The sequence below is a fragment of the Hyla sarda genome, chromosome 7 (genome assembly GCF_029499605.1).
Source record: "Hyla sarda isolate aHylSar1 chromosome 7, aHylSar1.hap1, whole genome shotgun sequence".
Lineage (NCBI taxonomy): Eukaryota > Metazoa > Chordata > Amphibia > Anura > Hylidae > Hyla > Hyla sarda.
The window spans coordinates 139,463,077-139,487,393 of NC_079195.1; the positions used below are offsets into that span (position 1 = coordinate 139,463,077).

At 39.9% G+C, this 24,317-nt stretch overlaps 1 protein-coding gene across 7 annotated transcripts; it reads right to left on the reverse strand.

Annotated features, from left to right (window-relative positions):
* Positions 1–13,121: 13,121 nt before the first annotated feature.
* LOC130282527 (proline-rich protein 9-like) lies at positions 13,122–23,395 on the reverse strand. 7 transcript variants are annotated; one of them, XM_056530821.1, is made up of 6 exons: positions 23,214–23,312; positions 21,523–21,704; positions 20,094–20,294; positions 17,187–17,332; positions 16,602–16,670; positions 13,122–13,321 (listed from the first exon to the last, which is right to left on the reverse strand). In XM_056530821.1, the coding sequence occupies exons 3-6, from the start codon at positions 20,126–20,128 to the stop codon at positions 13,263–13,265; spliced, it is 309 nt and encodes a 102-aa protein (XP_056386796.1). In that variant the 5' UTR covers positions 20,129–20,294; positions 21,523–21,704; positions 23,214–23,312; the 3' UTR covers positions 13,122–13,262. The 7 variants fall into 7 exon arrangements, with proteins under 7 accessions (XP_056386796.1, XP_056386794.1, XP_056386797.1 ...); XM_056530819.1 differs by having other exon boundaries at positions 23,076–23,302; XM_056530822.1 differs by lacking the exon at positions 21,523–21,704 and having other exon boundaries at positions 23,288–23,395.
* Positions 23,396–24,317: the final 922 nt, after the last annotated feature.

The window sequence follows — 24,317 nt, forward strand, 5'->3', positions numbered from 1 at the left end:
TCCCCAGCAGCGGGAACCCCACGATCAGACATCTTATCCCCTATCCTTTGGATAGGGGATACAGTGAGGATCAAAAGTTTGGGCACCCCAGAAAAAAATTGGTATTAATGTGCATAAAGAAGCCAAGGAAATATGGAAAATTTTCAAAAAGGCATCAAATTACAGCTTAGACATTTTTATAACATGTCAAAAAAGTTAGATTTTATTTCCATCATTTACACTTTCAAGATAACAGAAAACAAAAAAATGGCATCTGCAAAAGTTTGGGCACCCTGCAGAGTTAATATCTTGTACTGCCCCCTTTGGCAAGTATCACAGATAGTAAATGCTTTTTGTAGCCAGCCAAGAGTCTTTCAATTCTTGTTTGAGGTATCTTTGCCCATTCTTCCTGACAAAAGTCTTCCAGTTCTTTGAGATCTCTGGGCTGTCTGTCACGCACTGCTATTTTAAGGTCTATCCACAGATTCTCAATTATGTTGAGGTCAGGAGATTGTGAAGGCCATGTCAAAACCTTCAGTTTACGCCTCTTGATGTAATCCCCCGTAGATTTCAAGGTTTTATTAGGATCATTATCCATTTGTAGAAGCCATCCTCTCTTTAACTTCAGCTTTTTTACAGATGGCATCAAGCTGGCATCCAAAATTTGCTGAAATTTTATTGAATCCATTTTTCCTTCTACTCGTGAGATGTTCCCTGTGCCACTGGCTGCAATACAACCCCAAAGCATGATTGATCCACCCCCATGCTTAACAGTTGGACAGAGGTTCTTTTAATTAAATTCTGTTCCCCTTCTCCAAACATACCGTTGCTCATTCTGGGCAAAAAGTTCAATTTTAACCTCATCAGTCCACAGAACTTGTTTCCAAAATGCATCAGGCTTGTCTATATGTTCATTTGCAAAGTTCAAACGCTGATTTTTTGTGGTGAGGACGTAGAAGAGGTTTTCTTCTGATGACTCTTCCATGAAGACCATATTTGTACAAGTATCTCTTTATAGTGGAATAGTGTACCACAACTCCAGTGTCTGCCAAATCTTTCTGGAGGGATTGTGCAGTCAAACGTGGGTTTTGAATTGTTTTTCTCAGAATCATGCAAGCTGTTCTGTCTGATGTTTTTCTTGGTCTTCAAGATCTTGCTTTAACTTCCACTGTTCCTGATGACTGTCATTTCTTAATTACATTCCGAAGAGAGGATATTGACATTTGAAAATGTTTTGCTATCTTCTTATAGCCTTCTCCAGCTTTGTGAGCATCAACTATTTTAAGTTTCAGATTTCTAGACAAATGTTGCTGATTGTTGGGGCAAGGTCAGATGAGTCTGGGCATTTAAAACCTTTGAGATTGACATCACCTGGTCTTCCCAGATGATGATTGAGAACAATCCATGACACTGGCAGGTCTCAGCTTTGCAAAGGGGCAGTGCATGCTATAAATTCTGCAGGGTGCCCACACTTTTGCAGATGCCATTTTTCGTTTTCTGTTATTTTGAAAGTGTAAATGATGGAAATAAAATCTAACTTTTGTTGACATATTATAAGAATGTCTAATCTGTAATTTGAGGCCTTTTGCAGATTTTTCCATCTTTCCATGGCTTCTTTATGCACATTAACCCCTTAAGGACCCAGCCATTTTACACCTTAGGACCCGGCCATTTATTGCACATCTGACCACTGTCACTTTAAACATTAATAACTCTGCAATGTTTTTAGTTATCATTCTGATTCAGAGATTGTTTTTTTCGTGACATATTCTACTTTAACATAGTGGTAAAATTTTGTGGTAACTTGCATCCTTTCTTGGTGAAAAATCCGAAAATTTTATGAAAAATTTGAAAATTTAGCATTTTTCTAACTTTGAAGCTCTCTGCTTGTAAGGAAAATGGATATTCCAAATAATTTTTTTTAATTCACATACAATATGTCTTCTTTATGTTCACTTCATAAAATTGACGTGTTTTACTTTTGGAAGACATCAGAGGGCTTCAAAGTTCAGCAGCAATTTTCCAATTTTTCACAAAATTTCCAAACTCAGGAAGAGCAGCAAAGTGAAGGAGAAAATTCACAATCTTCATTTTTTACACTCACATGTTCTTGTAGACCCAATTTTTGATTTTTTACAAGGGGTAAAAGGAAAAAATGTATACTTATATTTGTAGCCCAATTTCTCTCGAGTAAGCACATACCTCATATGTCTATGGTTTTTGGGGGGCATGTTACATTTAGGAAGCCCCTATGGTGCCAGAACAGCAAAAAAAAAAAAAAAACACATGCCATACCATTTTGGAAACTAGACCCCTTGAGGAATGTAACAAGGAATTAAGTGAGCCTTAATACTCCACAGGTGTTTCACGACTTTTGCATATGTAAAAAAATAAATAAATAAAATTCACTAAAATGTGTGTTTCCCCCCAGATTTAAAATTTTTTCAAGGGTTAATGGCAGAAAATAACCCCCAAAATTTGTAACCCCATCTCTTCTGAGTATGGAGGTACCCCATAAGTTGACCTGAAGTGCACTACGGGCGAACTACAATGCTCAGAAGAGAAGGAGCCATATTTGACTTTTTGAGAGCAAATTTTGCTCGGGGGCATGTCGCATTTAGGAAGCCCCTCTGGTGCCAGGACAGCAAAATAACCCCCACATGGCATACCATTTTGGAAACTAGACCCCTTGAGGAACGTAACAAGGGGTACAGTGAGCATTTACCCCCCACTGGTGTCTGTCAGATCTTTGGAACATTGGGCTGTACAAAATATTTATTTGCACAGCCCACTGTTCCAAAGATCTATCAGACACCAGTGGGTTGTAAATTCTCACTGCACCCCTCATTACATTCCTTGAGGGGTGTAGTTTCCGGGGTCACATGTGGGGTTTTGTTTTTTTGCGTTTATCAAAACCGCTGTAACAATCAGCCACCCCTGTGCAAATCACCTCAAATGTACATGGTGAACTCTCCATTCTGGGCCTTGTTGTGCGCCCCCAGAGCACTTTGCGCCCACATATGGGGTACCTCCGTAGTCGGGAGAAATTGCATTACAAATTTGGGGGGGCTTTTTTCCCTTTTACATCTTGTCAAAATGAAAAGTATAGGGCAACACCAGCCACTACACTACAAAAATTTATTTTTTTACACTAACATGCTGGTGTAGACCCCAACTTCACCTTTTCATAGGGGGTGAAAGGAGAAAAAGCTCCCCAAAATTTGTTAGGCAATTTCTCCCGAGTACGACGATACCTCATATGTGGCCCTAAACTGTTGCCTTGAAATACGACAGAGCTCTGAAGTGAGAGAGCGCCATGCGCATTTGAGGCCTGCATTAGGGATTTGCATAAGGGTGGACACAGGGGTATTCTACGCCAGTGATTCCCAAACAAGGTGCCTCCAGCTGTTGCAAAACTCCCAGCATGCTTGGACAGTCAACGGCTGTCCGGCAATACTGGGAGTTGTTGTTTTGCAACAGCTGGAGACTCCATTTTGGAAACAGTGGCGTACCAGACGTTTTCCATTTTTATTGGGGAGGGGGGCTGTGTAGGGGTATGTGTATAAGTAGTGTTTTTTACTTATTATTTTATTTTGTGTTAGTGTAGTGTAGTGTAGTGTTTTTAGGGTACAGTCACATGGGCGGGGGATTACAACGAGTTTCCCGCTGCGAGTTTGAGCTGCCGTGCAAAATTTGCTGCATCACAAACTTGCAGCCTGATACTCACTGTAAGCCCCCTGCCCATGTGAATGTACCCTGTACATTCACAGGGGGGGGGACATCCAGCTGTTGCAAAACTACAACTCCCAGCATGCACAGTCTATCAGTGCATGCTGGTAGTTATAGTTTTGCAACAGCTGGAGGCACACGGGTTGAGAAACACTGAGTTAGGAAACAGACAATGTTTCCCAACCAGTAAGCCTCCAGTTGTTGCAAAACCACTTCTCCCAAACATTCTCAGGCATGCTGGAAGTAGTAGTTCGGCAACATCTTTAGAGCCAAATGTTGCCGAACTACAACTCCCAGCATGCTTGGAGTTGTAGTTTTGCAACATCTGGAGGACTACAGTTTGCAGACCACTAATACAGTGGTTCCCAATCTGTGCCCTTCCAGATGCTGCAAAACTACAACTTCCAGTATGCCAAAACTGTCCAGGCATGCTGGGAGTTATAGTTCTGCAACATCTGAAGGGCCAGATGTTACAGAACTACAACTCCCAGCATGCCTGGACAGTAAGGGCATGCTGAGGATGTGTAGTTTTGCAACATCTGGAAGGGCACAGTGGTCTCCAAACTGTGGACCTCCAGATGTTGCAAAACTGCAACTCCCAGCATGCCCAGATGCCAAGGGCTGTCTGGGCATGCTGGGAGTTGTAGTATAAGGGGACCAGATAGAGCAGTCCAGATCGCTTTACGGCGGTCTGGACTGCTGCAAAGGTCCCGCAACGCCGCCGAAGATCCACTCACCTGTCGCCACCGCCGCCGGGATCTGGGTCTTCAGGGACGATGTAAGTACAGGGGGCCGGGCCCCAGCACTCCTCCGTCCCCCGTCGCGTCCTCCGGCTTCCTCCCGTTCTCACCGGACTTCCAGGGGCCGGGCAGGGTGGGAGGAAGTAACACACCCCCCCCTGTGATTGGTCGGTTAGCTAACCAAGGAATCGCAGGGGATAGGAGGAGGTGGCAGGCTTGCATGGTCCTGGCTGTCTGTGACAATCGGGATTATGCAAAATTACCGGGCGGTCAGGTCCCAGAGACTCGATCAGCCCGGTAACGCCGCAGATCGTAGGGGCGATTTCCCTCGCGATTTGCGACAATTGCCGACATCGGGGGGCAGACATGGCCCTCCTCGGCGTTTGCCCTGGATGCCTGCTGAAAAATTTCAGCAGGCATCCGCTTCCGATCCCTGCCCGGCGCGCGGCAGGGACTGGAAAACGCCAGGACGTACGGGGACGTCCTGGGTTCTTAAAGCCCAGGGTGCGGGGATGTCCCCGTACATCCTGGGTCCTTAAGGGTTAATACAAATTTTTACCTGGGGTGCCCAAACTTTTGATCCCCACTATAAACCTGCTAGTTTAATCTCTGTTGTATGTAAATTGTTTGAGGGTTGATGCTATTTTTAAATATCTTGATGAAAATAAATGAATGACTCCATATCAGAATGGCTTTATGAGGGATCGATCCTGTCAAACTAACCTGATCAGCTTTTATGAGGAGGTGAGCTGCAGACTGGACCAGGGGCAATCACTGGATGTCATAAATCTGGATTTTTCCAAAGCATTTTATATGGTTCCACATAAAAGGTTGGTGCAAAAAATTAGAGGGATTGGGCTGGGGGAGAATGTGTGTGCTTGGGTTAGTAACCGGCTCAGTGGTAGGAAACAGAGGGTGGTTATTAATGTTTCTTATTCTGATTGGGTGACTGTGACTAGTGGGGTACCAAAGGGGTCAGTCTTGGGTCCTGTTCTATTAAATATATTTATTAATGACCTTGTAGAGGGGTTGAATTGTAAAGAAGCAATCTTTGTAGATGATACTAAACTCTGTAAAGCGGTAAACATTATAGAGGACAGTGCACTGTTACAAATGGATCTGGATAGGTTGGACGTTTGTGCTGGGAAGTGGCAGCTGATGTTCAATAGTGTTTCTCACGAATATTAGCAATTCAAATTTTAATTGCGAATATTGCATATTCGCGAATTCGCGAATATTACGAATATAGCACTATATATATTAGTAATTACGAATATTTGTTTTTTTCGCATATGTGAAAATGTATGCACATATGCGCATATTCACGAATATTGAGTCCTCCCTTATTTCATGGTGTAGGGTACTGTGACTAGTGCATTGTGGTCTATGGGGCTCTCACGGCATATAAAACAGTAAGCTAAGCAGGACTGTCTTGGCAGCACAGTGGATGGGAGACCATCATGGGTTTGAGCCCTGGGGTGGGATAGAGTGTTACAATACTGTGGATTAACTTTATTTTCCTGGAAAAGCAGCTGAGTTGCCCATAGCAACCAATCAGATCGCTTCTTTCATTTTTCACAAGGCCTCTGCAAAATGAAGGAAGCAATCTGATTGGTTGCTATGGTCAACTCAGAAACTTTTCCTCTGGACAGGTTTTCATCAAAACCAGTGTAGAGGAAGAGTTGTGCAGTTGCCCATAGCAACCACTCAGATTGCTTCTTTCATTTTTCACAAGGCCTCTGCAAAATGAAAAAAGCGATCTGATTGGTTGCTATGGGCAACTCAGCAGCTTTTCCTGGAAAAGTTTCTGAGTTGCCCATAGCAACCAGATTGCTTCCTTCATTTTTCAGAGGCCTTTTCAAAAAGGAAAGAAGCAATCTGATTGGTTGCTATGGGCAACTGAACAACTCTTCCTCTGCACTGGTTTTGATAAATCTCCCCCATAGAGGGAGATTTATCAAAACCTGTCCAGAGGAAAAGTTTCTGAGTTGCCCATAGCAACCAATCAGATTGCTTCCTTCATTTTGCAGAGGCCTTGTGAAAAAAGAAAGAAGCAATCTGATTGGTTGCTATGGGCAACACAGCTGCTTTTCCAGGAAAGTAAAGTTAAACCACAGTACTGTAACACTCTGTCCCACCCCAGGACTCAAACCTGTGATAATCTCCCATCCTGTTTAGCTTACTGTTTTAAATGCTGTGAGATCCCCATAGACCACAATGGGCCTATTGGTTTCAATGGGCAAAAAATCACTGTGTTAATGCACCGATCACAGTTCCCTATACCATTAAAGGAGGGAGGGCTCAATATTCGCGAATATGCGCATATGCGGAAAATCAGTGTAGAGGAAGAGTTGTGCAGTTGCCCATTGCAACCAATCAGATTGCTTCCTTCATTTTTGAAAAGGCCTCTGAAAAATGAAGGAAGTAGTCTGGTTGCTATGGGCAACTCAGAAACTTTTCCAGGAAAAGTTTCTGAGTTGCCCATAGCAACCAATCAGTTTGCTTCTGTCATTTTGCAGAGGCCTTTTGAAAAATGAAAGAAGCAATCTCTGCTATGGGCAACTCAGCAGCATTTCCAGGAAAGTAAAGTTAAACCACAACAATGTAAAACTCTGTCCCACCCCGGGACTTGAATCCGTGGTGGTCTCCCATCCACTGTGCTGCCAAGACTGCCAGACTCTGCATCAACTAAGTAATTTTCCATGGGAGTTTTGCCACGGATCCCACTCTGGCACGCCATAGTCCAGGTAATAGTCCCCTTGAAACAACTTTTAAATCACTATTGTGGCCAGAAAGAGTCCCTGTGGCTTTTAAAATTCGCCTGCCCATTGAAGTCAATGGCGGTTCGCCCGGTTCGCGAACTGTTGCGGAAGACAAGAAGGGGGGGAGGGGGGTCGACCAACTGGAATGTTTTTTTTTTCTCCCTCTTTTTTAAAAGGACAGTAAAAATAATAACATGGAACATTAGAGGTTTAAAAGAAAAAAACAAAAGATGCACCATCTTTGATAATATGGCGCAGCTACCTGAAGTACTATTTTGGTTGTGCTGCTCTCCTGGGATATTTGATAATATATCTAGACATCTTCCTGCTATAATATGCCTTACTGAGACACATTTATCGGCAGAACAGGTGGGACTAGTACACAAAAAATGGGTAGCAAGTGAATATCATTCTTTTGGTTCAACATACTCATCAGGGGTATCGGTCCTAACACACACAGGAATAGACTGGGAAGTATGCTCTAAAGAAATAGACAGCAAAGGCAGATATGTATTCCTTTATGGGAAGTTGTAAGGGAGACTAGTAATTCTCGCCTTTGTTTACATCCCCCCCCCCCTCCCCATTTAATAGTCAGGTGCTGACAGTACTAGTTGCTTTTCAGTACAATAAAGTACCATTTGATTTGTGTATTTGTGGAGACTTTAATTGTGTCCTAGTTTTAAGATTGGATAAAATATCTAAGAAACGTAATAACCAAGGTAGTAACTGGTCCTCACCGCTAGGTAAATTTATGGAAAAAGTGGGATGGAAAGATGTCTGGAGGGCACTTTATGGTGAAAAAAAAAGTATATTCTTGTATGAGCACATCTTACAGAGCCGCATCCCGTATCGATCTAATATTATGCAATGAATCAGCATTATCACAAGTAAGAAAACTAAAATATGAAAATAAGGCCATTTCAGACCATGTAATAATGCAATTGACAATAGGAGTAGAAGAAGAGAAAAAGAGAAGCGGGATACACAAAATTAATCCATATTGTCTGGACCTATTAGAGGATGATGATAAGATCAGAGTGGAAATAGATGAGTTCTGGATGATTAACAAGGGGACCGCTGATTTGGGGGTGGTATGGGACACTCTAAAAGCCTATATCAGGGGCATCCTCTATAGGGAAATTAGACGTAAAAAGAGAAGTTTTAGAGAAAAATAATTAAAAATAGAAAAAGAAATAGAGCGAATAGCAGAGGAACTATCTTTAAATCCCACCACCCAAAAATTGCAAGAGTTAGAAGGGAAAAAAAGAGAGCAGAAAAAAATACATAGAAGAAAAAATCCCACATAGGCTATTTTTCCATAATCAGAGGCAATATTATGAAGGGGGCCGACCCAGTAAACTATTAGGTCAAATTATAAAAAATCAAAAAAGAGTAATTTTATAAAAGTTATAAGGGACCAAGACGGGACTCGCAAAGAGCAGGTTGGAGAAATAGAAGGTGCTTTTTTGAAATATTTCGGTTATACAGTTATACAGGTCTGATTTAAATAGACAGGAAGACGAGATGGAAGAATTCCTGGGGAAAATTAATTTGCCTAAGACTAGTGAGATGCAAAGGGAGGGATTATAAAAGAGCATTACTACCCTAGAGATAGAAAATGCGCTTAGATCTTTTTCTGGTAATACCTCTCGGGGGACAGACGGATTCCCTTTTGAGGTTTATAGAAAACTGGGACAGACTATAATTAGCAAATTGACGGAAGTCATTAATGAATCCTGTAGAAAGGGGAACCTCCCACAGTCGATGGGAGAGGCCCTGTTAGTACTGGTCCCTAAAAAGGATACGGATATTAAGGAGGTGAGCTCTTACAGGCCCATCACCCTAATAAATACAGATGCAAAAATATTCTCAAAATTATTGACATTAAGAATTAAAGGGGTAATGGATGACCTGGTGGGCCAGGATCAGGCAGGTTTTATGAAAAATAGAAACCGATTAGACAACGTTAGGAGGGTTTTCTCGACCATTCAACAGAAAGAGGGAGGGGCCCACTCCATCCTGTCACTAGACGCAGAAAAAGTGTTTGCCAGGGTGGAGTGGGCCTTTCTATGGAAGGCAATGGAGCATTTCGGATTGGGCAAAAAATATATTAAGTTAGTTAAAATGCTTTACCAGGATCCCAGGGCAAGAATGCTGATCACGTGATAGGATCACAGAGCAATTTCCACTGACAAGAGGTACCCAGCAGGGTTGCCCCCTATCCCCTTTTTTATTTATATTATTTATAGAACCCCTTGCAGTTTACACTAGGGAGAAAATTGAGTTTTCGGGATTTGGTTTGAAAGGAACAATAGATAAAATAGCTTCATATGCGGATGATTTGCTACTTGTTATTAGTGATTCCCAGATACACCTGGCTACAGTGATGGAACAGATAAAACAATTTGGGCATCTATCAGGGCTATCAATTAATTGGAACAAGTCTTCACTAATGTTACTGGATGAAGACTATGGGGAATTAAGAACAATATCTTACCAAGAAAAATTTGAATACTTAGGTATAGGGATTAGTGGTATTATCTCAGACTATATTAAAATAAACATAGTCCTGGCATTAGAAAAAAATAAGGAAAAAGATAGAGATTTGGACAAGACTGCCTCTGGGGATGGCAGATCGCTTGGCACTGGTGAAAATGGTGGTGCTTCCGCCACTATTATATTTTCTGACAGCATCTCCAGTACTGATAGGAGAGATATGGTTCAAGAAAATAGATAGCCTTATAAATACATTAATTTGAAGGAAAAAGAAAGTAAGAATTAAATATGAGGTACTAACGATCCCCAAAAAGGAGGGAGGTATGGGGATGCCAAATTTCAGGATATATAATTTAGCCTCTCAAATGTCACAATTCACAGGGGTGTATGGTAACGTATTGCATGAAGACTTGAAATTTAAGTATAAACTAAACACAAAACAAATATTCAAATGGCTAGAATTAAACAAAGAAATAGGAAAGGATGAATTAATTACGCAAATAAAGGGTATTTGGAAAAAGGTAAAAAAAAAAGTATTAATATTAAAGGTAGTTTAAAATTTTCACCACTATGGGCGAATAGAGTTTAATAAAATGGAAGAGTACGAATACCGGGTGCAGAAGGGTCTTAAATATGTTTATCAGTTTTTTTCATGAAGGGGAGTTAATTAAATTAGAAGAACTACAAAAAGAGTGTGTCACTCAAAAAATTCACAAATGTAGATATATGCAAAATGAGCATGCTACAAAGTACACAAAAGAAAAAGAGAGGTTGAAAGTACAAGATCATGATTTGATAGTATCACTAGATACACAAAGAAAGATGAGGATTTCTACAACATACAAAATTATAGCAAAATAAAAATTTGGAAAAATAATATTCCTTAGCAAAAAAGAATGGAAGAAGGATATAAAGGAGTTAGATGATGGAATGTGGAAGATAATGATCGAAAGTACAACTAGAATGTCCGATAATGAAAAACTTAGACTATCACAATTTATGTTACTTCATAGATTGTTTTATACCCCCAAATATCAGAAAAGGATAGAAGCCCAAAGTGTAGGAGAGAAGGAGCAGATTTGATACACTTGGTATGGCTCTGTGAGAAGGTGCAGGATTTTTGGGAAAAGATACGATTCCAGATAAAGAGCAGGCTAGGAATAGAATTGACAAGGAGACCAGAGACTTTCCTATTTGGAGTACTGCCCTCAGTGCAGGAAAATAAGAAAAATCTATTAAATAACATCCTAATACTGGGGAGACTGATAATTATGAGAAAATGGATGGCAAGAGAGCCACTGTCACTGATAGAATGGATAAAAGAGATTGAAAGGGTTAACAAATTCGAGGAAATCAAATGCAGAAGATCTAAAAAGCAATCTCAAAGATGGCAAGAGAAATGGAAACCGTGGAGAATTAAAAAAAAAATTATTTTTTTTTTCATTTGGTCGACATGGGGAGGTAAGGGTGGGAGAATAAGGGGGCTAAACGAATAAAAAAAAGAAAAAAGTTTCTCTTTTTTTTATGTTTTCTATTTTTTATGTCTGTAAAAGATGATATTGTAACGTTTTCTCTAAATAAAAAGATTATAAAAAAAAATAAAATAACAAGGGGGCATCCTCTACGTCTTGGGGAAACAAGGTTTCTACACCAGCACAGACGGGGGTTCTTTACTGTAAGAGCAGTGAGGTTGTGTAATTCTCTGCCTGAGGAGGTGGTCATGGGGAACTCTATGAAAGAGTTAAAAAAGTGTCTGGATGCATTTTTGGAGAGTAATAACATTACAGGTTATGGATTTTAGATTTATAGGGATAGAATGTTGATCCAGGGATTTATTCTGATGACATATTTGGAGTCGGGAAGGAATTTTTACCTCTAGTATAAGTTTTTTTTTTTGCCTTCCTCTGGATCAACTCAACTCAGTAGGGACTTATTAGAGGTTTAGGTTGAACTTGATGGACTCTGGTCTATTTTCAACCTTATGAACTATGTTTCTATGTTACTATGAACCACTACCTTTGAGCCTATAAACTTCAGGATTGAAACTCCAAGTAGAGCTTCAGTTTCCTCACAGCCTCTCAGTCAATACTGAGGTACACATCTCTTGTAAGACCAGTAATGAGCAGTCTTCAGCACCTGTGCTGATTAAAGCTATATTAAAAAACCTGGACTGGCCCATAAGTTTCTTAGCTGTTATGGTCTGCTATTCCTTAAATGCTTTTATCTCACCCTCACCATGTCTCATTGACATAAATGATGAATCCTGCAGAAATAAAGTATAGAATTCCCTGACAGACATTTATGTCTCTGTCACAATATATCCAAACATAATATGAAAATATTGAATAATAAATATATTTTCATTTCTTAGATAATACCTTCTTTAACCCCATTTTGGCCTTAAGGACAATTTTATTTCTACGTTTTCATTTTTTCCTCCTCACCTTCAAAAAATCATAACTCTTTTATATTTTCATCCACAGACTAGTATGAGGGCTTGTTTTTGGTGCAACCAGTTGTCTGTTTTAATGCCATCACTCACTTTACCATAAAATGTATGGTGCAACCAAAAAAATACTCTGTGTGTGGGAAAATTTAAAAGGAAACCCCAATTTTGCAAATTTTGGAAGGTTTCATTTTCACGCCGTACAATTTACGGCACAAATGGCATGCATGTGTTCTTTATTCTTTGGGTCAATACAATTAAAATGATACCCATAATTGCATACTTTTCTATTTCTGTTGTGCTTTAAAAGTTTACACTTTTTGGGGGTGAAATTGGGAACATGGGACAATTTAAATTTTTATTGGGGGAGGGGATTTTTCCTTTTTTTTCCTTTTTTTTTACACTTCAATAGTCCCCATGGGGGATTATTTATAGCAATCATTTGATTGCTAATACTGTTCAGTGCTATGCATAGGACATAGCACTGATCAGTATAATCGGTCATCTTCTGCTCTGGTCTGTTCAATCTCAGACCGGAGCAGAAGACCCGTGGAAGGCAGTAAAGGCAGGTGAGGGGACCTCCGTCTGCCGTCCTGGATTATCAGATCTCTGTGGCAGTGCTGCGGGCGAGCCGATCATCCATTTTAGTGACCGCAGCGCTGCAGATGCCGTGACCTGTATTGATCACGGCATCTGAGGGGTTAATGGCGATCGTGGATGTCGGCCATTACCGGCGGGTCCCTGGCTGCTATCAGCAGCCTGGACCTGCCGTGCATGACCCGAACATCGCTGCGATGCGCGCGGTCATGTCTAAAACGTAAATGTATGTCCTGGTGCGTTAAGTACCACCTCACCAGGACGTACATTTACGTCCTGCGTCGTTAAGGGGTTAAGACATAATAATTTGACCCATGCCAGAGAATTCAGAATCTAAAATGAGCAAATAATACAAATAATACATAGATGCACACATTTTATTTATTAGCAGACTGTATTACAAACAGCAAAGGAACAGAATTTAAGGGCATTCAATTAAAAAGAATGATTATATAAGATTGTGGGTAAGAGAAAAAAAAAGCTTTCCAAACTGGATTGTAAGAATGAACATCTTCATTTATTACAGCAGGGATCAGGACAGCAGGGAACAGGACAGCAGGGATTGCAGGGATCTACCAGGAAGAGATCACATGTTAGAATATGGCACAAACATTCTATATGGATTCTGATATTATAGCAGCAGAAATAGTATAATCTACAGTGCTATTCTTGTTGTTAAAAACACTGCAAACAACAGACAAAAATACAGGCCTAGTTTTAAATTATTGGGATCTGTCAATTTATTGGGATTGGTTTGAAAACTATTCCATGTTATGTATGATAGCTCCAGTAAGTATAGAAGTACCATATTTTTCGTCCTATAGGACGCACCGGCGTATAAGACGCAATTTTTAGGGGCAAAATCTAAAAAAATTAAGATTTTGAACCCAATAGTGGTCTTCAACCTGCGGACCTCCAGATGTTGCAAAACTACAACTCCCAGCATGCCCGGACAGCCGTTGGCTGTCTGGGCATGCTGGGAGTTGTAGTTTTGCAACATCTGGTGGTCCACAGATTGAAGACCACTGCAGGAGGAGGTAATACTCACGTGTCCCGGCCGCTCCGGACCCGTCACCGCTGCCCTGGATGATGCTCCATCGCTGTCGCCGTGTCCCCGTCGCTCTGGAACGTCTCTGCTGCTGGCCTGGTATCCTCGCTCTCCGTCGCCGCCATCACGTCGTTATGCACGCTGACGCACGTACGCGTCGGCGTGATGACGAGGAAGGAGAGTGCCGGCATACAGGGGATCCCTGAACGGAGAAGACACCGAGGAGGCAGGTAAGGTCCCCCCGGTTTCCTGTAAGCACTAACCAGGCTATTCAGTCAGGCTGTTCAGGACCGCCGCGGTGAAATCACGGTGGTCCCGAACAGCCCGACTGAACAGTCGGGTTAGTGTCACTTTCCCTTCAGACGCGCCGGTCAGCTTTGATCACTGCGTCTGAAGGGTTAATACAGGGCATCACCACGATCGGTGATGTCCTGTATTAGCCGCGGGTCCCGGCCGTTGATGGCCGCAGGGACCGCCGCGATAGGGGTGTATTCGCCGTATAAGATGCAACAGTTTTGGGGAAGAAAAAGTGCGTCTTATACGGTGAAAAATACGGTATATGATCATGTATTATGATTTTTAGGGTTATTGCTTAAGGTTTAGGCATTTATACTTAATTACTGTATTTATGATAAGTTTAATTGTCTAACATATCTTGTGTTACAAGTCCTCAAAGATATTTGCCTGTTAGTGAATGTTGTTTGTTGTTAGTGAGTATACTGTTGTTTATATTCATAGGCTGCAAAACCCACAAACCTTGTACTGCTCTCAGCTAAGGCCCCTTTCACACTACAGGTATCATCCTGTAAAAACCTCCGTTATTACTCCCTGCAAAAATTCCTGAAAAAGGCCAACAAAAAATCCTATTCATGTCAATGGCCTTTTTTGACTATCCTTTTGCATTAGGCATGTCCGTTTTTACTAATGTCAGTTATTTTTGCCGCACAAAAGACAGTGCATGTACTAATTTATTGTCCGGCAAAAAAAATGGTGAAAAACGGGACGTTAAAATTTTACATTGAAGCCTATGAGAACCGGATGTTCAAAAAAAAAAACATCCGTTATCATCAGTTATTGTCAGGTTTTTTGTACGGACATGCTCAGTACAGCTTTACAAAAAAGGGTTAAGAACCTGATTTAAAAAAACCCGGATGTAACTGGTAATAACGGATGATAACGGATGAACAACATCAGGTTTTTTAAGAAAACAAAACATTAAAAATAAAGGATGATGGTCATCAGTTATCATCCGTTATTACCAGTTTTTGCATCCGTTTTTTTTTCATCTGTTATTGTAAAATAGCGACAGTAAAAAGCAGGATAATACCTGTAGTGTGAAAGGGGCCTAAGAAGTAAATACACTTGTATCTAGGTTAAACAACCATCTGTGTAAATACATGGCTTTAGCTGCCCGAATCTCTATGCTAGATTACTACAATGTATAAGTCTAGAGTCTTATCTGTTTAGCTTACAGTGTATTGCTTGGACAGGATGTTACTGTATACACAGGACTAACTATGTATGTATTTGTTGCCTTGGAATAAAAACAGACTTTACATTCATTAACAATCCATGAAATGGAAAGCAAATGAAGAAATATAAAGTATATTAAAAAGCTATATATAATTAATTTTTACAGTGATTAAAGGGATATTCCAGGATTTATTTCATGCAGGACCCACACCTAAAAGTGCTGTAGTACAAGTCTTTTTATTTTGTTGTTTTCTCTGACCTTATTCAAAATTTCAATGGGAAGAGACAAGGGCCCAAATTTATCAATACACCTGAAACCCAAACTGTCTGTATTTTTCTTGTGGGAAAAACCCAACAGTTTGGGTTTCAGGCAGATTGATAAATCTGGGCCAATAAGTCACATAGTCTCCAGGGAAGCATGGCTATGCTGCAGTGGTTGGATAGATAGCAGAGTGAAAGGGATTTACTGAAAAGATTCTAAACAACCCCCATGCCCCCTGTAGACCATGTGACTTACAACAAATTGGGGGAGATTTATCAAATCCTGTGCAGAGAAAAGTAGCCCAGTTGCCCATAGCAACCAATCAGATTGCTGTTTTCAGAGGCCTTTTCAACAATGAAAGAAGCGATCTGATTGGTTGCTATGGGCAACTGGTCAACTTTTTCTCTGCAGAAGTTTTGATAAATCTCCCCCTCGGTCTATAGTAACTGTAAAACAGAAAACAGTAAAATAAAAAAAACTTGCACTACAGAAAGGGTGTGGGTTCTGTGCATAAAAATTGAACAATATGTTGCACAGAAATAATAAAAGCATATTACACTGTATTACAGTTTGGCATCAAGAACTCCAAGGGTGAAGAAAAAACAAATCATGGAATATACATCTAAGCATTATCATATAAAACCAGGAAATCCTTTCAAAGTTTTCATATTCTAAATACAAAGCAATATAACTTAATATCTCACAAAAACACCATTTAAAGCTTGAATACATAATTTTTATAATTAAATCAATAACATCAGATTTCCAAGCAACACTGAATCTATCTATACCTATGTGATTTTCCAGTTATGTTTCCAGATAATTGATGAAAGTTTGTATAGCTTTATTGTCTTACGGAGAAGATATAGATTGCAAGCTTTCAAGACCTAGGTAACATGCCTGATGAAGGGACCTAAGAGGTCTTGAAAGCTTGCAATCTATATCCTCTCAGTTAGCCAATAAAGGTATCATCGTTACTCCATTCATCTCAGATCATTGATTTAACACAGGATTAAGTTATTCTTCCAAGCACTGAAACTACCCTATACAGACTGGGATGTATAAATACCTTGTTTGTGATGGTAGTGGTGACCATGCTGATGGTGAGATCCATGATATTGAAGTCCTGTTTTACATACTGACAAAACAAAAACCAAGATATAATGCGAGTGGTAAAATCTTCTTTTAGATGTACATAAGTTTACTGGCAGCATCAAAAACTTAATAAACAATTTATGCTACTCATCTTAATTTTCCTTTATCATTGTTAAAAAATTTCCCACTTGCTGTGTACCCTTGATTTTGATCTGTTACTTTAATTGTACTCTTACTGGTGTGAACATCTTATTTTTTTTACTATTTTCACAATCTTTCCAAAGGCTTCTATGATGATAGCGGGGCCCCTCTCAGGGCTCACCCGACAATTCCTCACTAGTCTTTACAATTCTCTAGTTATTTTTTTATCCATGGCTGGGCACCAATGCAGCTGCACATAGAGTATGTGTGCCCATTACTATTAACTGATTTTATCAATGTGTATAAATATATATATATATAAATATATATATATATATATATATATATATATATATATGCAGATTTTAAAATGTATCTTAATCTTAAGATCTATGAAGTAGTTGAAGTAGTAACTTACGGTCTTGGCATGGATCTACACAGACAGGTATTTTTTGACAAGGGTCTTTGCATGGATTCTTGCAAGGATCTTGGCACTGGAACTTTTGGCTGCATTGTCCTCCTTTGATTCCAGACATGATCAGATTCTGGGAAGATGTTATGTAGCTTCAGAGAGGGTACAGAGTAGGAATGTTATCAATGATGTATATGGTCTGTTTATATAGTATATCTGGAATCAGGAAGCATTCTTTATATGGTTGATGACGGCAAATTAAGGTTATTAAACATACACCTGACTGCAATAAAACCTGATTAAATGTAGGTGGATTATACTTTTCACAGACATACATTATTTAAAGGGGATTAATATTAGGGTCATGATTGCAATGTGGAAACCTGTACTGACATAACATGTGTGACATACATGCTATGTATAAGTAGTTTATGTTAAGAAGAGAAATGCTTTTGTCAATGACGATTCTAAATGCGTGCACATGTTTATTGTTTTTGGTTTGTTTGTATTTTCTCAAATTTTCCTAAATAAGTTGTGGCCATGTCTATACCTTTGTGCAATGCTGGTCTAATGAATTCCCCCTTAGTTTTTAATTTTCAACTATCTCGTCCATTGATGTCGCAAACTTACTGCTACATAATGAATTTTGTGTTTGACTCAGGTAAGAAGAGTCAAGAGTATTTCCTCTGATGAAAAAAACCTGCATTACTAACCTTTTTCTAGGAAAGGTTTTGCCAAGCTTATTTTTGCTAAGGCTGTGTAAAGCTGCAATCTGCGGAAATGTGCTCACCAAAAAAAAGACGTGAATGCATTTTTACACATTGTTACTGCAGAACAAGCACATAAAGGCTAGCACATTTAAATACAAAGCAAGCTGAGCAATGCATTGAGCAGTAAGCTTATCTCAGACAGTAACCTGTCACTTGCATTACTGTGTCTAGTTGGTGCACTACAAATCCCAGTGTTACTGCAGAACAGGTCCATAAAAGCTAGAACATTATAATACCTAGCAAGTTGAGCAAACAGTGGGCTGACCTGTATTTTAACATAAATACACATTAAAAACTTTGGGAGTGAACATGGAATAGGCATCTTAGGCCAAGTTGCCTACATTTTCTGGGTTTAATCAAACATACATCATTTCTATTTGGGTTTAACATTAAACTGCAATTAAAGTGTTGAGAGTGGCCAAGTTACACATAACTTCTGGGTTTAATCAAACATGTAGTATTTGTGGCTGATAATAACATATATGTGCCTTAAAAGCATTATGAGTGAACCTGGAATAGGCATGTAGGACAAGTTACGTGTATTTTCTTGGTTTCGCTGCCTCTTCGTAAGTGAAAAAAATAACCCAAAAACATAACTATAACCTCCAAATCTTTTTCAATTTCTATCTGGGCATTCTGAATATGGCTCAACACGTTCTATAGCAGCAAACTTGAATGGATTAACCTCATCCCTATGCATGCTATTAATGTGTGAAATAAATCTTGTAGCTCCTATCCCTGTCCTTAGGGACCTCACATGTTCCCGCACCCAGTGGAATAGGAGTCTTTTTGTTTGGCCAACATAAAAAAATACACATGTACAAAACAGAACGTACAACAGAAAACTCGATCTGCACATTATGAGTTGTCTGATTTTTATAGTGTAACCTCCGAGTGTTACTTCATTACTTTTTGAATTCATCTTACAACAAGAACAGTAACCACAGGGAAAATTTCCCACAGGTCTGGATTGTGACAACCAGTGTGTTTTTTCTATCTCTCTATATTCTTTTAGATGTTCTTTCTAAGTAATCATGTACAGTGATTTTTTTTTATACATGACAATTGGTTTGTTACTATGTCTAATAGATCTTGATCATGTTGTAACATGCACCAGTGGATTTTTTTTTTAATAACATAGTTCATTGGGGTATTCTCAAATGAGAAGGTACATTTGTTTATCGTTTTTTTTTGTTTTGTTTTTCTGTTAATAATTCAGATCTAGGTATGTGTTCTATTTTTCTTTTGCCCGTTGTATAACCTTAGGGGATAACCACGTCCCAGTAAGTGTTGTCCCAATTCACCAACTTATTTATGGTGTTTGTATCATTAGTGATCCTTTTTAATCTTACCATCTGGCTAAACGGAATACTGTTTTTAATGTGGAGTGGGTGTGAGGACTCGTAGTGTAACAAGGCATTTCGGGAGGTGGGCTTCCTATAGCCGGAGGTAATAACATGATTGTCTGTAACTTGTATTTGGACATCATGGAATTCGAGTGAGGTGTTTCCAAAATGGGAAGTAAAAAACATATTAACAGCATTAATATGATTCAGATACTGAACAAAGGCATTGAAGTCAACCTCAGATCCTTCCCGAATTAGAAACAAGTCATCTACAAATCTGCATAGTGTCTTGCTTTTGGTCTCAAAAGGGTTTAATGAAGAGAATATGAGTTTCCTTTCAACGATAGCCAAAAAAAGAATGCACATAACATTCAAGTTTGCTGCTATAGAACGTGTTGAGCCATATTCAGAATTCCCAGATAGACATCAGGGGTTTTAAGGTAAAGAGTATAGGCTGAATGCAACCGGACCCTTAGGGTTAAATGATAGGAATGAAATAGTTGTCACCTAGCAAGCTGCTGCATGATTCACATATCATACATGTTTTTGTTTTTAACTGCCTGCATTTTAACCTGCCTTTTGTTTATTCTGTCACCATGGTGATGGGCTGGGTGTTAAAAGCACACTTGTATGTGTGCTAATTAGGACCTAACAAAGCGCTGGTAGCGTGATAACGGACCGGCGCCCATCTCTCTCTCCCCCAATGTTGATGTAAGAAATAAAGCTGCATTTTAATCAAGACACTTCGTAGTGAGTGGTCTGCATTTCATTTCTCTACAATTGTATTGGTTACTTACATGTTGAATGCAACCACCCAAAGTCGAGTCTCCATTGTTGCTGTGGGAGATCATACCATATTGCTGACTTTGTTTGGTGGTGTCGAGGCGATTTCTACTAGTGACTGTTTTGCATCATGGATCTGCTTTACACCTTTCCCTTGGAGAAACAGGTACCTGATCATGGTCCTATGCTCTTCCAGCTGCCATGTTCTCTTTCAACTGGAAAAAATAAAGTTAAGTTAAAATCATAGATAGTAAATTTTTTTCATATTTAAATATAATACCTTAAGGATATATACGCCCTGTGCCCGCTCTCGGTCTATGAAGCACACTTTGAAGCTGAGCGTACATCAAAGCCAGATAGTCCTGACTGCTTTTAGCAGCCTGAGCCCTTGACTAATGCCAGCCATCACAGATCAGGGTGATCTCTTAAGATGCCATGATCAAAATTGATCACAACGCCTAAATGCAGCAGAGCTGTTGGGACACCTGCAATATAATCGTAGAGTCCCGATCAACTGAGAGGACAGACGGAGGGTCTCTACCTGCCTCTGTCCTGTCTGGCACTCCCATTCTGCAGGAAGCTATTAATATCACTGTTAATATCACTGTTCAATGCTGTGCTATGGCACAGCATTTCTCAGTGGATGTCTCCTGTTTCGGCTTTTAAACAAAAAAGGAATATTTTTTACATGTGACCTGCGCTGGACAATCCTATATCTTCTATCATCGCTAGTGTGCTGCCTTACACAAGTCTGGGTCGCAGTGTGAACCAAGAGCCAGGCAGGTGGTTTGGCTCAGCAACCAGAAAAGAGTGGTCAAGTTTAAGAAAACTGTCAAGGGTATGAGAAAACAAGCAGTTGGCACTCCTACCCCTTTAAATCCCCCCAACATAAATCAGCTACCCTCTAGTGCTGGCAGGCACTATATTCCCTCGAGTTCCGAGTCCCTCGGAGACAGACAACTTCAAACATCAAAGGTATGTAAAAAATAGGGACCTCACTCACTGGGATGATGTGCCAAATATTGTTTTATTTCTTAGGTGCACTTACATGTGGTGTGCACGGACGCTCTTCCTAGGACTCAGCTAGTCAGCATTTAACTGGGTTACAGCTGCTGCGCGTGCATCATCACGCTTCATCAGGGTCTGATGAAGCATGATGACGCACGTGCAACAGCTGTAACCCAGTTCAATGCTGACTAGCTGAGTCCTAGGAAGAGAGTCCATGCACACCACATATAAGCGCACCTAAGAAATAAAAGAATATTTGGCACATCATCCCGGTGAGTGATGTCCCTATTTTCTACATACCTTTGATGATTTAAGAAAACGGTATTTACTACAGATTAAAAAAGGCAGGTTAATGGTGAGATAACAGAGGTAAAGACAAGCAAAACCTTCAGAATAGCGTAAACAGTTCGAGTCAAATTGAACAAAATGTTTTACCTCATCCATGTCCGTATTTGTAGTGTGGACGCAGTGACCTCATAAGGGAGGCACCCCCTCCCCTGCGCTATATAAGCTTGCCCGCTGGACGAATATGACATCAGATGCCAACTCCTCGCTACATCGAGCGAGTGGAGCCGGACAATTCCGGCCCCCTGCAGCAGCAGGATCGCGTTGTTAGCCTGGAATGTTGGAATGTTCAGTTAACCTGAGTATATAGAACTGCTTTAGCACAGCTCTATACCTTTTGCTAAACAGGTCCAAGTATTGAATAGCATCCTATTGTTTGACTTTGCAGGTGGATCTTGAGCACACTGATCCAGTTGAACATTGAGCACACTGATCCAGTTGATCTAGTATATGTGACCATTAGGTACAGTATCTCACCCTACAGGAACACCATTATGCATTAAGGCTCTTTACTGAGCCATATTTTATTTTGCAGGTGACATAGGGTCAGCTCTCTCTTGCAGGTCCCAGGTCACAATTATTGCTGCATATTGCTATGACAATAAATTGACAATAAATTGTGATGGAGAGCCTCTCCGACTATGTGAACAGTGCTTGTTACATGTGACGTTATTTCTACTGGCAGGCATTATGGAAGTATATTACAGGTTCTAAATTTGTTATTATTTTGATATCTTGTGTTTTGAGTTTGGTCTCTACATTGTCTAATTATATACCCCCTGATGACACCATCATTGACCTGTTGGCAGAAACGCATGGTAGAATAACACATTACATTCACTCAGAGTGGCGGTATACTAATTTGACCGCTGGTGTGTGGCTCCTCTGGGCTGGTTGGTCCCTGCAAAACCCAGAGTGCGCAGTGATTTTCACATTTTAGACCGAGGTTGTGTATATAACAATATTTCACTTGGACACTGGATTTAGAATAAGTAATTTTATTTAAGGACATTAAAAGTTAAGTTTTATAGCACATCCTGAGCACTTGCTTCCCCATTTTTTATATGGACACTCAATAAACAATAGTCCTACAAACTGTCCCTAACTGACCCTAATATTCACAATTGAGTGCGCACCCCCCTTATCCCAGTGGTCCAAGTGGACCTCTTACAGTTTGTAGAAGTGCATGGTGGGGCCCAATGTCATCCTTCTCTGTCAGTATCGCAAGATCCACAACAATGAAGTCCTCCCCAGCAGGTGGGAAAACCAGTTGGATATAATGGAGTTCAATAGCAGATGTTCTTTGGCACTCTGTTCATCCTGCAGAGTGTATATACTGGAGTGTGATGTAATCCGGGATTGTACAACTGGGGGATATTTATCAAAACCTGTCTAGAGGAAAAGTTGCTGAGTTGCCCATAGCAACCAATGAGATCACTTTTTTCATTTTTCAGAGGCCTTTTCAAAAATGAAAGAAGTGATCTGTTTGGTTGCTATGGGCAACTCAGCAACTTTTCCTCCGGACAGGTTTTGATAAATCTCCCCCACTGTCCAGTACCTCGACAGCACTGTGAGTCTCTTACGGTTGGTAGAAATTCACACAGCCCAATGTCAGCTCCACTGATCAGTTGTTACACACAGACCTGTTCAGCGTGGCTCCGCTAAATGCACTATTTCTTTGTACCCCACGCGCCTTTAGACCGAAGTTCACACAGCCTGGCTGCACAAGGAAGTCCTTTAGTATCTCCACATCTCCACACACTTCTAACACAACACAAAACCTGTTTTGTGTCTGGCCAATATGGCGGCAACTGCTGCTCAATTCTCTTCAGTTACTCCTTCTCTCTGCTCACACCTTCTGCATCCGAGGCAGGCTGACATTGTAGGGGGAGTGTCACTTCAACACTGAGCTGCTGCCATGGAAACAGTTGATGAGGGGGCCATCTTGAGATTGGCAGTTGAACCTGCTGCTTTAAAGGAACAGTATCAGAGTAATACAGAAATGCATAAACATTGAATTTTAACACAGTTAAAACAAAGTAATGAAACTTGGGGACATTACATGACTGTTTCTTACAGCAGTCAAGGCGTGGGGGTGAGCTGAAGTTCTCTTTTTCCTAGTTTTGCAATTAAAAGATTGTATGTAATAGCTACCTAAAAGTTACATGTGAATAAGGCCCTTTCCCAATTAAAGTTGGATTCATCACCCTTTTTCAATAAAAAAAAAAAATAATAATGTAAACAAAAATAAACATTAAAACATGTGATATGGGCCGCTTGCTTAAATGTCCAAACTATTAAAGAATAATGCTAATTAAACCGCATGTTTAATTAGCCTATTTTTGGTCACTTCATATTCCTTCAAATTTAAATAAAAGCGATCAAAATGTAAAATCAAAACAAAACTACAGATCCTGTCACAAAAAATTTAAAAAATAATGGAAAAATAAAAGAGTTATAGGGGTCAGAAGAAAACAATTTTAAGCATACTAATTTGACTACAAAAAGTTATAATTTTTTTAAAGTAATAAAACTAAATAAAACCAAAATAAATTGGTATTTTCATAAACGTAACAACCTACAGAATAAATAAAATGTGTCATTGTTTACCGTAAGGTGCACTGCGGAGAAACTAAACCCAAAAAGTTACAAAATGGCTGTGTTTTTTTCAATTATGCTCTACAAGTAATTTTTTTTTTGTTATATCATAGACTTAATGTCATTACAAAGTCCAATTGGTGGCACAAAAAAAATTAAAATAAATAAAAATCCAGTACACCCTGCATATTTCAGCTTCCTAGCTCAATTTTGTCTTGGTAAGGCTCAACACTTATCAGCCTTCCCTTGTACCACCCCTACAATGTATGTTTGGAGTATAAGTAAAA